The sequence below is a fragment of the Haplochromis burtoni genome, unplaced genomic scaffold (assembly GCF_018398535.1).
Source record: "Haplochromis burtoni strain Fernald_Lab_line unplaced genomic scaffold, NCSU_Asbu1 Contig_76, whole genome shotgun sequence".
NCBI classification, from domain to species: Eukaryota; Metazoa; Chordata; class Actinopteri; order Cichliformes; family Cichlidae; genus Haplochromis; species Haplochromis burtoni.
This window is the reverse complement of record NW_024582437.1, coordinates 704,650-719,684: the sequence shown is the minus strand read 5'-3', so window position 1 is coordinate 719,684 and position 15,035 is coordinate 704,650. Positions and strand designations below refer to the sequence as shown.

The 15,035-nt window shown below is 40.2% G+C and overlaps 1 protein-coding gene across 2 annotated transcripts in view; it reads left to right on the top strand.

The window, feature by feature from the left end:
* The first annotated feature begins 47 nt into the window (after window positions 1-47).
* The window catches only part of ube3d (ubiquitin protein ligase E3D), a 21,994-nt gene continuing 7,006 nt past the window's right edge, over window positions 48-15,035 (top strand). Inside the window, exons 1-10 of one of the 2 annotated variants that reach the window (XM_042221855.1) lie at window positions 48-161; window positions 1,280-1,436; window positions 3,974-4,185; window positions 4,698-4,788; window positions 6,586-6,808; window positions 7,194-7,266; window positions 7,352-7,430; window positions 8,424-8,532; window positions 9,631-9,797; window positions 13,080-13,218. In XM_042221855.1, coding sequence (XP_042077789.1) covers window positions 1,348-1,436; window positions 3,974-4,185; window positions 4,698-4,788; window positions 6,586-6,808; window positions 7,194-7,266; window positions 7,352-7,430; window positions 8,424-8,532; window positions 9,631-9,797; window positions 13,080-13,218 — 1,182 coding nt within the window. In that variant the 5' untranslated portion in view covers window positions 48-161; window positions 1,280-1,347. Of the gene's footprint in view, window positions 162-1,132; window positions 1,437-3,973; window positions 4,186-4,697; window positions 4,789-6,585; window positions 6,809-7,193; window positions 7,267-7,351; window positions 7,431-8,423; window positions 8,533-9,630; window positions 9,798-13,079; window positions 13,219-15,035 lie in introns of those variants that run through there. The other variant, XM_014334206.2, reaches the window with a different exon arrangement.

Sequence of the window (15,035 nt, the reverse complement as noted above, 5' to 3'; positions counted from 1 at the left end):
CCCAGAGCCACAGATACAAAGCTAAACGACTGACAGTTCCCAGACTGCACTGCAGATTAGCTGTACGTCCAACCCAGGGCGTCCAACTGGTCTTCCGCATGGACATCTTCCGCCTCTCGGCTCTGTGGAGTCACCAGCCGTCACGACGAAAAATCCAGGAAGTATGCAAGCTTTGTTTTCAAATTAAAAGCTTAGTATTGTATCATTTGAACAAAGTATATGGCATTTGTGCATGTAGAGTACACACAATTTACGTTGACTTCCAAACAGCTCCTTAGAGCACATTTTCTCCCTCTAATAACTGTACACAAACATTTCCACTAGTGCAAGTTTAAAAATGGAGGGAAAATATTCATAATTCACACTATACCACGTCTCCAAATTTAGATTTTGCTCATTAATTCATATTGATACAATGAATTGGGCAGTGGCAGTGTTGTGTGAATAGAAAGATAAGAAATGTAAAATAAATAAAAATAGAAATAATAAAAGTTTCATTTCAATAAAATGAAATACAAAGTTTGATGAAGAAGAGTACAGGCAGGGTAGAGTGGGTTCAGGTGAGTGTCAGAGGTGATTTGTGACAGAGCTGGAGGCACTAAAGCTGAAAATACTAGGATTTTCCTTGGGAGAGTGACCAGGATGGACAAGATTAGAAATGAGTACAGTTTGGGGTAATAGAATAGAATAGAATAGAATAGAATAGAATAGAATAGAATAGAATAGAATAGAATAATCCTTTAATTGTCCCACAAGGGGAAATTTGGTTGTAACAGCAGCAGAATAAAAGCATATATACAAACAGAACAGGACGCAGAACAGAAACATACATAGTAAGTATACTGCGCAAAGGCTGCTGAAGATGGAACGTCTAGGCAGGAAGAAAGGGGAAGACCTCAGAGGAGGTTCATGAATGTAGTGAGAGGACTAGGGTGAGATGGAGGCAGATGATCTACTGTGGCTGCCGAAAAATAAAAAGAATTAGACAGAATCTTTAAACATCATCTCCTAATCATACAGCTGATAATTTACCCTAAAACCCAAAGACTACACGAAAAAAGGTGTTCATTATGGGCGTGGTGTTTTAAAAACGCTTAACCTTTATTTTGAAATCTTTACAGGATGTTGTTCCTGCCTTGTCACTCTATTGCTCTTGGTCTTACGTACTCGTGGTGCCGTCACGCCGCGGACAAACATAAAACCCTGTACATTCAGTTTGGTACATCAGGCAGATAGGGTTTTGTGTTTACTCTGCTTTGGATTCTGTGTTTCTGATTAGCGTCACCCAGCCACGCTCGTGTTTTGATAAGCGTGTCATCTCTTCTGGATTCCTCCTAAACAAAGCGAATGGCAAACGAGGTGCCAGCCAAGACACATGGAGTTGGAGTCTTCTTGGAGCTGAGGAGAAGGCTTCAGAGTGGACTGCTTATTGTGGGGTAAGTATGTAGCAGATATCGTAAGTACCAAGTAGTCAGAAATGCATGTTTCTTTGGCAAGTACAAGCAAGCCTAGCTAACATTAGCTAACTTAGGTGATGCTACAGCTTCACCATAGCACCGAGAGCAGGCAGGCTAAATGTAATTCAGTGTTTCAGCGAGATACGCTAACGTTTACTAATGTTTGAATTTGAAATTAATACAAAGAACAAGAACTTTAAAAGAAATGATCGTAGAAAGTAGCAAATTGTACTGTGAAACGCCGTTTTAAAGTAAGTGCTTAAAGTAACTCACCCGTGTAAGATAGTGTTTTGAAAATGAATTAACTTTATTGTTGTTGTCTAGACTAAAACCCTATGAATGCGTGGTTACAAATGTGGCTTGAAGTCTAACACTTTGAATAACCAGTGAAACTGAAAAAGTGCTGTAACAAATCCGTGTGTTACATTACAGTTACATTGCAATAGAGTACCTTCTATAGAAGGTACTCTATTCTATAGAAGGTACTCTATTGCAGTTTTCTATAGTTCTCTAATTCATAATCTTATTTAAGTAAAACTGCAAACATTTTAGTATCAAAATATAGTTAAATTACTTAAGTGGAAGCATTCACAATGGATAATAGACTTTTTTAAAAATTTTATGTATTATTGAATCATAATCCATCCATCCATTAATGTTTTAGTTAGATGGGCTGAATGAGTTTAATTGCCTATATAATGTTGGGTAGTGTTATCTAGAATAATCCATTATCATTTCTTCCATTCTCTTAGCTGTTTGTCTGGCCTAGAGTTGTACAGACACTGGAGTCCGTCTGAGCAGTCCTAGCACGAGAGGCAGGGTACACCTGGACAGGAGTGTCCAGGGTGTAGCAGACAGTTAACCTAAGTAGCATGTTTTTGGACTAATGGAAAAAGCCAGAGTGCCTTGATAGAGCCAACATAGGGAGTGAGATAACATGCAACCTGTACACAGATGCCCCAGCCAACCAGGAGGTTCGATCCTGTGAGGCAACAGTGTACCACTGTGCTGCCATATGTATATACTAAAGCTTTCAGATTAGTGATTCAGGGTAACAAGTATAACATTTAAAGTTACTGTGGAGTACAAATAGATGACAGTGTAATATAGAAATACTTAAAGCACAAATACACTGAAGTTTTAATATATTATATTTAATCAGTGATAGCGTCAAATTCCACCACCGGTGTTATACACACAGAATAGAAATTTTTAAAAAATAAATGAATATTATTATTATTATTATTATTATTATTATTATTATTATTATTATTCATAAATCAAACAATAAAATTATATGCTGCTTAAAACACAGAAAAAGCAAACTAAAAAACACACAATTACAATAAAATAATTAAAAATTAAAACCAACTGTCATACTATGGCCAGTGAAAAGAGGCGAGTATTAAGAAGTGGTGTTTCTTACCTTGAGGTGGTATATACCTGAGTATATACTACAAAAGCCACTAGATGGGGCTAATGAGATTTGAAATTTAGCAACAAGAGCCCTATTCCTTTGCTGTCTTTCATAGTATTCAAATAATGGTTGACAGGCTGTTCAATTGTGTGGTTTTACATATAACTACATTATGTAGCACTGTACAGACCTGTGATCAGTAACAGCAGAGCTACCCTCTCTCCAGTGTCCAGTGTTTGCCTCTAAAGAAAAAAAGTCCATAAAATGGTTGTATATCCATGTGACTCAGGAAATGCTCAGGCTTTTGACTTTGAACTGTTTTTATTAGTGTTTATTACTGCAGTAGTGTTCATAGTAATAGTTCCTAACTGTGCCACTTCATATATAGTTCTCATCATTTAACGTACCTGATTTCTGTTGTGCAACAAAGGCTCACTCATTTCTCACTGAATGAGGCTAATTCTGAGTCCATATGTTTTGAACAAGGGAAAAAGATTAATTTATGCTGGATTGTGTGAAGTTTATGGGTTGTTTTATGTACACATTATGTGACAAGAACAGAAAGTACAAAAGGAGTCAGCCTTTGGAGTTTTTCTTTCATTCAAAAAAAAGACAAATGGTGCTCCAAAAGATGATTTGGCCTCCCTCCTGAAGAAAGATCACCAGAATGCAGTGACCATAAATACAAGGAAAATGTATTATAGTACATGACTTAATGAAAGTATTGTTTTGATTACTTTGACTTTTAAAAATGTCAGAATAAGTGAAGAAAGCCTGTTATATTATCAACAGCCCGAAATCCCAAATATTTATCATTTTTACTTGGAAAATGAATTTTTCAAAGTCGCTAACTAATTATGGTAATATGGGCTATAGATGTGATTGGTCACAGCAGATGGCTGCCTTTCCCTGAGTCCGGTTCTCTCAAAGGTTTCTTGGTAAAAAGGAGTTTTTCCTTCCCACTGTCACCACGTGCTTTCTCAAAGGAGGTTGTTTGATGTTGTTGTCTGTCTGTTATTGTAGGGTCTTTACCTTAAAACCTCTACAGGAGTCCAAACAGTTTGTGTTTATTTACACTTACAAACCATCTGCTCTTCAGGAAAGATGTGGCCCAGACGCCTGCAGATGTGGCCATAACAAGTGGAGATTCATCCCTCCACATCCGCACTCCCAGAGGGGTGCTGTACCTGACTCTGCCAGCAGGAGTCACCTTCGAGCAGGGATCCTGCATTCCGACACCTGCGGGAGAATCGTGTGGAGAAGAGCTTCATTTCAGACTGCGCATCAGCGTGGAACGAAGCACGGATGAAGGTAATGCCCAGGGAGACCTCCCTCTGAGTAGCTGCGCTCCTACGTGCCAAGACAAGAACAAAGTCTTTTGGTAGCTATTTAGAGCCTTGCTGTCTATTCTGATTTAATTGGGCTGAGTCACTTGGTCATCTGAGAGAGTGAAGGTGTAAATTTTCCTCTCAGGATCCTTAGCAGCGCACAGGCAGCTAATCATCAGCCCAGGAAAGCTCCCTTTAAGTGGTTTGAACGGACTCATCTAAAGCAAACCCCAAAGCCGTTGCATAATATCCCCAAACTCCCATCTTTTGGCGTTCTGTTTGTTTTTGCCATTGTAACAGAAATTTACAGCCAAGCCCCATCAGTGACAGTCCAATCAAACTCAGATTGATCACCCGCTCTCTATCCAGCCACCTTCACCACCCAGTGTTTCATCGATTTTTGTGCCAAGTCGTAGAAGGTTACCACCCTCTCACCAAATCTGCCTCATTTGTTTGTTTGTTTTTTGCCTTTCGTTCCCCACCCACTTCCCACAGATTCTTCTGCCAGCATGATGAAGATGCTCCGGGCAAAAAAGGCTTATTGTTTCTACTGCCAAGGCTGCATGACAAGGCTGCTTGAGGACAGGTGAGGAGAAGACGGGACGAGGAAGGGCACTGGTGGAAATGGGTTTTTATTTACTCCCTCCTGTGTAGGAAGAGGAGTGATTCTTTATTGATGGCGTGACCCAGCTGTAGGAGTGATAGTCGGAGAGAGAGAGAGGGGAAAAATTGATGGATGGGAGCCTCTGCGGAGAGCACAGCTGACAGCTTGACTGGGTTAGAGTTATAGAGTCTGTGTGACGTAAAGGTCTGTGCTAGCCATTAAAAACACAATTGTGTTTCTTACCTTGAGGTGGTTCGACTGGACAGCGGTATTGTTCTTATTGCCTTGTAGCTTTCTCTGGTCAGCAATGTGACATGCTGAAAATTGCAATAGCTGCATTATGGAGACCCTTGCCCTCAGGCTATGTTTCTCAGCTGTAACTCACTAAAAGTTGGCAAAAACATATATATACTTTTTTCTCTTTTTTTGCAACAAGATGTCAGCAAAGGTTGAAACATCAGGGGAAGAACTCAGTGCAAAATGAAAAGTTATAATTTCCACAGCATTATGGCTCATTGTGCTTTGTAACAAAATGTTCTATTTTATATGTCTGCTCTCAGGTATTAATGGCTGGACTTGCCACATAAAAGACTTCTGTGTAATAAAACAGGGCTGGAATAAAATAAAGAGTAGTATCTTGTAGCTTTAGGTGTTTAAGGTGCATAGCGTCTCTGCTGGCTTCAGTCTTTTTCCAGTTGCAGTTGCCAGGTGTTTTTATTTATTTAAAAAAAAACAAACAAACAGAAAAACAAAAGTTCTGGGTCCTGCCACTCCAGCACCCAACAGCAATTTACAAGTTAGTGGACAGTGGAAAAAGGAAAAGGGCGAGGTAAACCCCACTCATCCAATGAGCTGTAATGTGTGCTCAATTTACTGTAAATGTTGCTTACAATCATTGTCATTTATTTACCCCAGTTGGAAAACTCTGTAGTTACAAAATGAAGCCATCTGGTTACTGTGACAGGTGGAGCACATTGCTCTCCGCGAGGCTACACATCACATAATTCGAGTCACTCAACTGCATCTTTCTGCTGTGCTTGTGATGTTTGTGCCTTTTGGACCATTGTGCTGGAATTATGTGACTAATATTATGACTTGCTGTCCCAAGAAGTTTGGGCTTAAATTTGGTTTGTGAAATTGTGTTTTTATGTTGTTGTTTTTTTTGTCTGTTACTAATTAGCCGTTATTTATTTGTGCATTAAACCCCTACAGTTTAGCATGCTTTAGCTGCTAAGTTGGCATGCCACCCTTTCCAAATATGGCCAAACCAACATTAATATTATAATATGCAGAGTACAAAGCCAGTGTTTGATGGTTAGTAACCGGTGTAGTTCCAGTTTTTTACAACTAAAGGCCAAATATTTCCTCCTTTTGAGCCATTTCCATGGCTCAAGCTTGTCCTCTTGCCACCCTGTGGGATCTGGAGACTTTGGAACCTGGGTCAGCTCTTTCAGGTCTTTGTCATATTCCTTGAGCTGCCACTGGAAGATGCTGCTACAACCAGGAAGTGCCTGTGCTCTGAGGAAGGATATTGACTACATTTAAGAAACTCCTGGAAAAAAAATGTAGTTGGATGACCTATCATCTTTTTTTTTTTTTTTTTTTTAGCTAATTATACTCTTCTGTATTTAGATTTTTCGCCAGCTCTCTGGGATCTCTGTGCTTATTGAGAGATAACACCTCTCACTGCGACAAGAACCAATTAGCACCATGTTTAAATATCGCTGAACAATAAACACTGTAATTGCTTTTTTTCTTATTATTTTTCCTCTTTTTCAGAGTGTTTAAGCGAGTTCTTCCTCTCCCTAATGGTAACTGGAACGCCATTGTGGATGACTGGTGTTGTCACCCAGACCCGTTTGCTAACAAGAAACTGTTACCCCGAGCAGAAGATTGTTTAATGGGCGATTCCTTTGTGCTGTTAGCCCGAGATGGCAGCTGTGAGCAGACTCTGACTGAGGAAGTGAGTCCTGTTGGCACAGAGGACAGCCAAGATCCAAAGGTGAGGGACGTGCAACAGAAATGGCTCCTGTTTATGCAATTAGTACAAAAAGATTTCAGTAGATTTTCCATCCATTCATCTATCCATCCAGACACTCTCTTCTTAGACCAAGCAAAATCAGACTGTGCAGATGAAGATTGATCCCCCTCTTCGTCCATTAGTCATTCTCCACACAACCCGCTCAACACAGGCACAACTGCATGACTAAAGCTGAGAGACAAAGTGCAGGAAAAACAATCTGGCTGCTGTAATTCTCTCTCTGTGTCACATCCTTTTCTGGCTTCCAACCTAGCTATAGCAGCTACTAAATTTTAAAACTGCTGAGTTATAGGTGGCTGCTTTGTGGTGATCCATTTCTGGATGTCTCTATCTATGGTGTGCACAGAAACCTTGCCGCAGACTGGCCCTCATCTCCTGTGCAAGCTGTTCGTCGGTGCTCGGAGAGGCCGTCGCACCAGGTAGGGGACGATTGTTGCAAGTTTTTATAAATAAACAGCATTTCAACAAGCATGTGCGAGCCCTCTCCCGTGTGGTGTCTTCCAGAAACGCTGAAGCTGTACGTCACACAGGTGGTGGTGGAGCCTGCTGTGGGAGACAGAAAGCCAGAAGCTTCACTGAACAGGCAGGTTTTTATTTATTTATTTATTTTTTTTATCCTTTCAAATCCATACGAGGGACTGTCGGTGCCAAAGATTCTGTTCGCATGCACATGTCGACTGAACACGTGACAGAACATTTGTTGATGCCAGTGCAACTTTACTTCTGAGCTTCCTTTCATTTTATCCACGTTGTTGTGAATCTTGTGTCGGTGCGTTGTTTGGCTCCGTTATTGCAATTGCCATCCTGAAGGCACTGTCTTTGTTATTGTCCCATGCTGTATAAAACTGAACTAGTGTTTAAAGCATGAAAAATGTTTGCAGTGCAGTGTGGATGTGAATTCTTGGCACAAATGGAACCTCATATTCCACAGATGACGAGAAGGCATCTGTTGCTTTTAAATTACACTATTTTATAGAAAATAATCCCTTTTTTTTTTTTTCCATTTCAGGTTATTTGGTGGGGGGGTCGAGTCACACAAGCTCTAGTCAGGCTTTACTTTCTCTATAGTTTCATCATTATGACTGCTGTTGGATATTTTTAGCCCTTCACAATAAAATCAGTACGATGACTATAAATCAGTTCAGGTCCATTTGTATGTTTTTCTCAAGTATCTGACACACCGCTGATTGGATTTTACTGGATCTTGGGGGTGAATGAGGCATATCAGCACTGTGTTCAGGCTTCTTCAAAAATGATTGCAGTCTAGGTCTGAATTAAACACTTTAATAACCACATCTCCCACTGCACCAGTCTGAATAATTCAAAAATCTGCACATAAGCGTTTCTCGTCTACGGTCTCATCATTTGATTAACCGCCTCATAAAAACCAACTTTTACCAGACATATTTTATTTTTGTTTTTTTGTTTGTTTTTGTAAACTTTGATCAGACAGGATCATCTTCTCCTAAGATAGTGTTTGCTCCAATCTGTTTTACTGCGAGTGCTCAACCACGATCGAATGCCTTTTCAGGACAGAATATGTAAAGTGAATGAACATCGTGTCTCTCTTGGACAGATCTCTGTTTGTGGAGAGGACGGTAGCTGTTAGGTTGCTGGAGCTGTCAAACTCATTGAGCACCTACCACTTCTCTGTCCAGACTCCCGATGGAAAAGCCTTCCTGTTGGTAAGAACCACCCAGCATAATCAGAAAAATAAATGACTTCTAAATACAAATCAAGTACTCTATTATTTAAGAAACGGAAAAAGATTGACTGTGATTGTGTCGTGTGTAGCATTCCCCCGGTGCGTCCAACAGAGTGAGTGAGTAAATTTTAGATAAAAATGCTTGGTTATATAAGGTTTTTGGGGTTATTTATTTATTTATTTTTGTGAATGAGGATTATAGTAGAAAACACAGAATACTCAAGTTGAGTAGTAAGGTGCTATAATCAGTTTATTGTCTTGCCCAAGGATGCATTTTGCTCTTCTCCAACAATGCACTGTTCTGTCTTTGTAATATTCTTCTAGTTTTTGGAATAATATCTGTTGTGCTATCATTTTGTTCCTAATCCATTGTAAGAAAATCGTGGCGGACAGACTCCTTATGCTAGTAAATTTCTTGTCATAGCTTCTAATAGTTCTATGACACCAAGTCTTGTTTGGTGGAAATGAGTGCAGCTGGTTCCAGATCAGGCATCATGTCAGTGGAAAATGTGTATCTGACATGTGAACAGGTTTATTCATAAAATTGTGTTTTTGTTTTCTCAGTTTTACCTGATGTTTGAGTTGAAACATTTTCACAGTAAAAATGTCCAAAAACTATTCCAGTGTTCTGGTTGTGTTCTTGGCAGATATTAAACAGCAGCACATTAAAACTCATCAGTAAAACTCGGGATGGCAGTAACAGTATAATTAATCTTGTGTGAAACTGGGCTGAAAAGGAGCATATTCCAAATGAGAAAAAAATGATTGGAAAAATCAACGTTTCCACCTCTGTTCTCCCATTATTACACATCAGTATGAGGAATCATATTGCAGTAGTAACCCTTGATTTACACTGAACTTAGAGAATAGAACTTAAACCTGTGTTATCCTACAGAATAAAGAAATATTTTCATCTTTCATGTTAAATCAGCTGTACCAGAATAGACCATTTTATTTCTGAAAATCAAACTAATGAATGTATATCATCTCTCTGCTTTGTGATGTGTGACTCCTCACCCACATATCACATATACCCATATGTCTCAAGTGTTAAGTGACCTGTCCGCTCCTCCTGCAGCTCTGGCTCTTGAACAGCGACTCCATCATAGCATCAGTCCCGGAGACACGTGTCGGGACTGAGAGCTCCAACGGCTCCCCTGCTCTTCACAGTCCATCACCCAGAGCTACGAGAGCCCTGAAACTCCTCTACATAGCCTGCTCTGACACGGGCATCCAGCAGAGAGAGTAAGAGAGGACACTTAACATATCCCCCCCCCCCTTTCCCCTTCAATCTTTGTTTTCCTCCTCCTAATCTTATCCTTTCATCTCTCTTGCGCACCTTCTCAATCACCATCTCTCTTGGCTCACTGTGAGGGATGAAAGCCTACTTTGTTGGTGAACAGACTCGAGGTGTTAATAGAACACGTTGCTCTAAGGGTCCCTGCTCAGATATAATTGTCTGTTATCCTGCGAATGAGCTTCCCATCAAAGCTGCCTCAAAGTTGTCAGCAGCATGTTTGTTGCACGCATAAGGGGTTGTTATGTTGTTTTGACTGTATTGAGGCTCTGTGTGCCTTGCTGTGATGCATTAGAGAAGTGTAGGTGGATGTGCTGCATGTGGTTCTCCATGCTCAGTACAGCAGCACCCCACTGGAAGAGCCTTCCACCCTCATTATTTTCAACAGAATCAGAGCTCAGCAGTTTTTTTCCCCCCCACCCTCCTCTTTCTTCCCTTTTTCATTCCCGCTGCCGGGGAAGAGTGAAAGCAGAACAGAACAGGTTTTGTTGTTTCATCCGTTTTGACAAGTTATGATGGAGAAACGATAATTAGAGACAACACTAACCCAAAGGAGAAATAAGGCTGGTCTTCTCAGCCATAGTAGTAAGAGTTAAGAGGAATACTGTAATGTACTGTTAAGCTGAGTGATGCATGGGTACAGAGAGTTGATTCCTCTTACACAAGCTATGAATGCATCTTCAGGGGAAGTGAGAGACTAGGACATACTTTCAAAACAATCTGCTCCTTTCTTTATTGTGCTGTACTTTGTCCACCTCGAGTTAACCCAATAACTCCTACAAATAAATGACACTCTCTCAAACAGCCCATGTAAGCACTCCTCAATAGAAATATTAGTGATTCACTTTATTTAAAAAACAAAACAAAAAAAAACAAAGCAAGTGTTGGAGGCTGAGGCACAAACACAGCTAACCTTTCACAAGAAGAGTGGTGTGGTTAAGTCTAGACAACGTCCTGATTGTTTTGTTTTAGGAAAAGATCACGGTTTCAGTTAAAAATACACCCTTTCATAACATTGCAGTCATGTTGGAGAGCTCACGCTTTGTCAGCACAATTTATATTTACTCACTCACAGTCTTAAAATGGCGCTTAACTTTAAGACCTAATTATAGGTAGTAATCATAGACTGTAAATAAAAGATCAACACTGCCACTGTGACATCACTCAGTGGTTTATAGACTTCCATTTTGAAGCCTCCATTTTGACTGCTGCTGTCTTTGTTTCTTTGAAGCAAAACTTAACCATATCCCGAGAAAAGGGTAGAAGAGGGGAGTAAACAAGAAAGCAAGTTTCTTCAGTGATATCAGTAAGCATACACATGCCGACAGGAAGTCCATATCCGAGAGAAAGAGTTGTGAGCTAGAGAGGCTTCATCCTGGTTCCTAGACCAGTAGGTACATCAGCTAAGAGTTGAATTCCTACATTCTGAGACACCCAAAAATGTGGAGTTGTAAGTCACGTATGTTTTTACAGATTCAGGCAGGGACCATCATACTGCTTAGCTATGTTAGCGTGGTGAGCACGGCAAATTTGCCGCCATTTTTCACTTAATGTCACTAAACTCTGTACATTTAGGATATAACACAAGTGAAACTGTAATTAATACGACAGTTTACCTCGCTTAGAGTTGTCACAGATGGGGAAATAGTTATTACTCACAGTTTTTACTCACTTTTGGCAGATGCCTCAAGTGGCCATTTGAGGACATGGCGATTTTCAATTCAATTCAGTTTTATTTATATAGCGCCAAAGAAACCTCGACAGTTACTGCTGATCCATCAGTTTCTCATTTTTATGCTTATTAAGTGGCTTGTGCACCATATTAATTACAAAAAATAAGGTAACAAAAGTGACAAGGCTTCACCAGTCGTTTCATTGTGTCACACACGTACTCCTTTTTTATTGACATGTTGTTTATGTAACAAGGCTTCAGCAGATACCAGATATTACAGGAACCCATCACAAATAAAGATTATTTTAAAAAGGATCTTTTTTGTTGTGGCAAACTTGCCAAGAAATAGGCTAAACAAGATATTTTGTTCTTAAAGTAAACATGTCACAACCCTCTGGTTGTGAAACTACTATTTATCATAGTGAAACTGTATCTGAACAGTTTTAAACATGCTTTATTTTTGACTGCAGTCACCTATTGGGCAACATCAGCCCAGCCAGTTTGGGTCTGTCTTTATTTTTCTTTTTTCCTTTTTCAATTGTTCTGTGTTTAATCCTGCCGTGAACTCCACGTCTTCTTAGAGAATAAGCTTCACGTTGGTGGGCTGCTTTTTAGAATTTTACTCATTTCTGCCATTTGAATTTTTGAAGTTTAGCGAAGCTAAATGCCGGTGTGACTCACACTTCCATCCCCCCCACATAATTTACCATTCACCCTTCATCACTCATCTCTGACATTTTTAAATTAAATGTTATGCCTGGGGAGCTGAAGTCCCGGGATGACGGCCCTCTTATTCAGGATACAGCTGGTTACAGTTGAGTGCAGCCAGTGGTTGCAGTACGCGTTGTTAAAACTGCCAATAATTGGCTAGAGAATCAGTGAGCCAGTGCCTAAGTGGATTAGGCTTGTCACTAATGGCAGTTATTTGATTATAAATTGAGTGAAAGTCGCAGGCACCATCACTGTCCCGGTACAATAGAGAAACAGGAGGTCTAATAGATGTGGAAAGTGAGTCTAATGAAAAACACACATGCACAACTTGTTCATAATGTCTAATCAACTCCTACAAAGCGTTATGATGTTGGCTGGTTGGGGTTCAGTACAGCCACAGTTGCCTTTTTTTTTTTTTTTTTGGACTGTCTTTCATCTTAAGTACAACTGCCAAAACTTTGAGGAGACTTTACCCTTTCAAAAACTGCACAGACGGCTAAATGTCACCCAAACAAACTGGATCAGCACCTCACGCTGACAGACCATCAATCTTGGTTCTCTCAATCACTCTTCCTCTTCTCTCTTCAGCCCTTCCCCTTTCTTTTTGTCCTTGTCTTGAACACACACTTCATCAGCCTCACAGACACGTATAGCGACACGCTCTCACACAGGTTATAAATCCATGTGTTTGTATATGTGGTTATCAGTTTACAGTTTAAAACTAGTCAATTAAAATGGCAGGACGACCACTTCAACTTGAGATTTACGGTAGCTTTTCTGGACTTCATTTTGGTTGTAAAATGCTAAGGCGGTCACAATAAATCATTGCTTCTCTCTGTGTTTTCAGCACTGTAACTAGTTGGGAGGTCAGTGTCATAGGACATCCTGTGGTGCTGCCACTAAAGGTGTGTGAGGAGCTGCTGCAAGTGATGGATGACAGCAACTCAACACTTCCCGCGTCGATGCGTTGCATGAGGTCCTATGAGGTGAGACGTTTACCATGTATTGTAAAACCATATTCACTGGTTGCTTATCTTTATTACATAAGCAAAGAGAGAGGGAACTTCATGTACCTTTAGCTTTCTACCTTTTGTAAAAAGCTGTATTAGCAGCACCACAGGCTTTGTTTTAGTTGACAGCGCTTGCTTACTGCTCCCCCTTTTTCCATACAGCGCCTTGTTTCTCCATTATTCAGTAGTGCTTGACAGTGTTTTTATCCCGCCTTAATTAATTTCATGATTCAGAGCTTTCAGTTAACAGCCTCGCTTTAGGGATTATGTGGGTCAAATGTAAGACTTTTCTTTTGTCAGCCTTATTTCAGCTCCTATACACCTGTAATTGTGCAAAATGTGTATATTTAGCCCGAGTTGCCAAGGAAAGCCATGCGACTAGAAAACGGGAGGCGTTAACTTTGCTGACAAGTCTATTCTCTGTGAGGCTTTAAACAGTGATGGGGTAATTAGTGCCATTATCCTCCACTTACTTCTCAGAAAGTTTGGGACTCCTACCTCTTAAACAAGTCTGCTAAAAATTACAAAGGCTAGATTTGAGCCTCAAAATCCACATTCTAAATCTCATTCTGATGCTTGGTTTGAGCTTGAGCAGATTACTGTGACTATAAGCATATATGCCTCAATGCCAGAATGCTTTGATTGGCTGAATAAATATTTTCATTAGCAGTTGAACAGGTGTACCTAAGAAAGTGAACGTCTTTATATTCCATATATTTCTAACACAGCCTGATAATTAAGATGAGACCCAGATAAGGTAAGGTTTAAAGAAATAATCATCAAAGTCATCAATGACCAACTGATTTGTGACTTGGAGAACCAGTGGAGAACTGAAGAACTGAGTATAAGCACTGATGAAGATATAATTAGGAACTTGTAATTTCACACACTCAAATCTCTGCTTATTGCCTACGTGACAGGTTGTGGTATTTCAGCGCTACTTTAAGATAAGCTAATAGACTTGGGAATTTACAAGTGGATGTTTACACTTTTTTTTTCTTCCCCTAGCTCAGGAAATGGAAATGCCTTGGCAAAGGACCAGATCGCTCTCTGGCCCTGTCCATGTAAACCACATTAAATTCCCATCATCCACATATAAAACAATCCGCTCAGCACTTATCCCTTTGTGGCTGATACATGGGCACTACTGGAACCCAGGCGCTGGGTTTGTAGGTACCCCACACTCTGTTATGTCAGTTACCAGCCTCCTTTGCTACTACTAATATGTTCTCTAGTTGCTTTCCTCAAATGAAGATTAGTTTAAACTGCTACCTGTCCACTTCTCCTCACTAGCTACCAAACTTTATAGTGATTCCACAAGCTCTGCTCTTCAATTTTGTGCTAGTCTCTTAGGGCATATGCCATAATAAGGATATCCCCTTAAGGCATAAGGAAGCCCACTCTTTTGTTCTCTTTGATGGCTGCTGTTTGTCCCAGGCTCCCTAATGAAATGCGCTGGGAGGGAAATCTTAAGACTCTGCTATATTATTTTGACTAAGATCTGAATTTGACTCGTCTGCTTTCATTCCTCACGCATAAAAACTGAAGTCCACCAGTTTACATCAACACTAACATAATGTTAAACTTAGATGAAGCCACTTTTCCTTCTTCCTTCTTATGAGGGTAGTGGTCTTTAAAGCTTAAACATTCCTCACTATGGAATTGCCGTCTCGCCACAATCCTTAAGGGTGAGACACTAATAAAAGGTCAGCTCTGTCTCTCACCCCCCCGGGTGCGCGCGCACACACACACACACACACACACACACACACACACACACACACACACACACA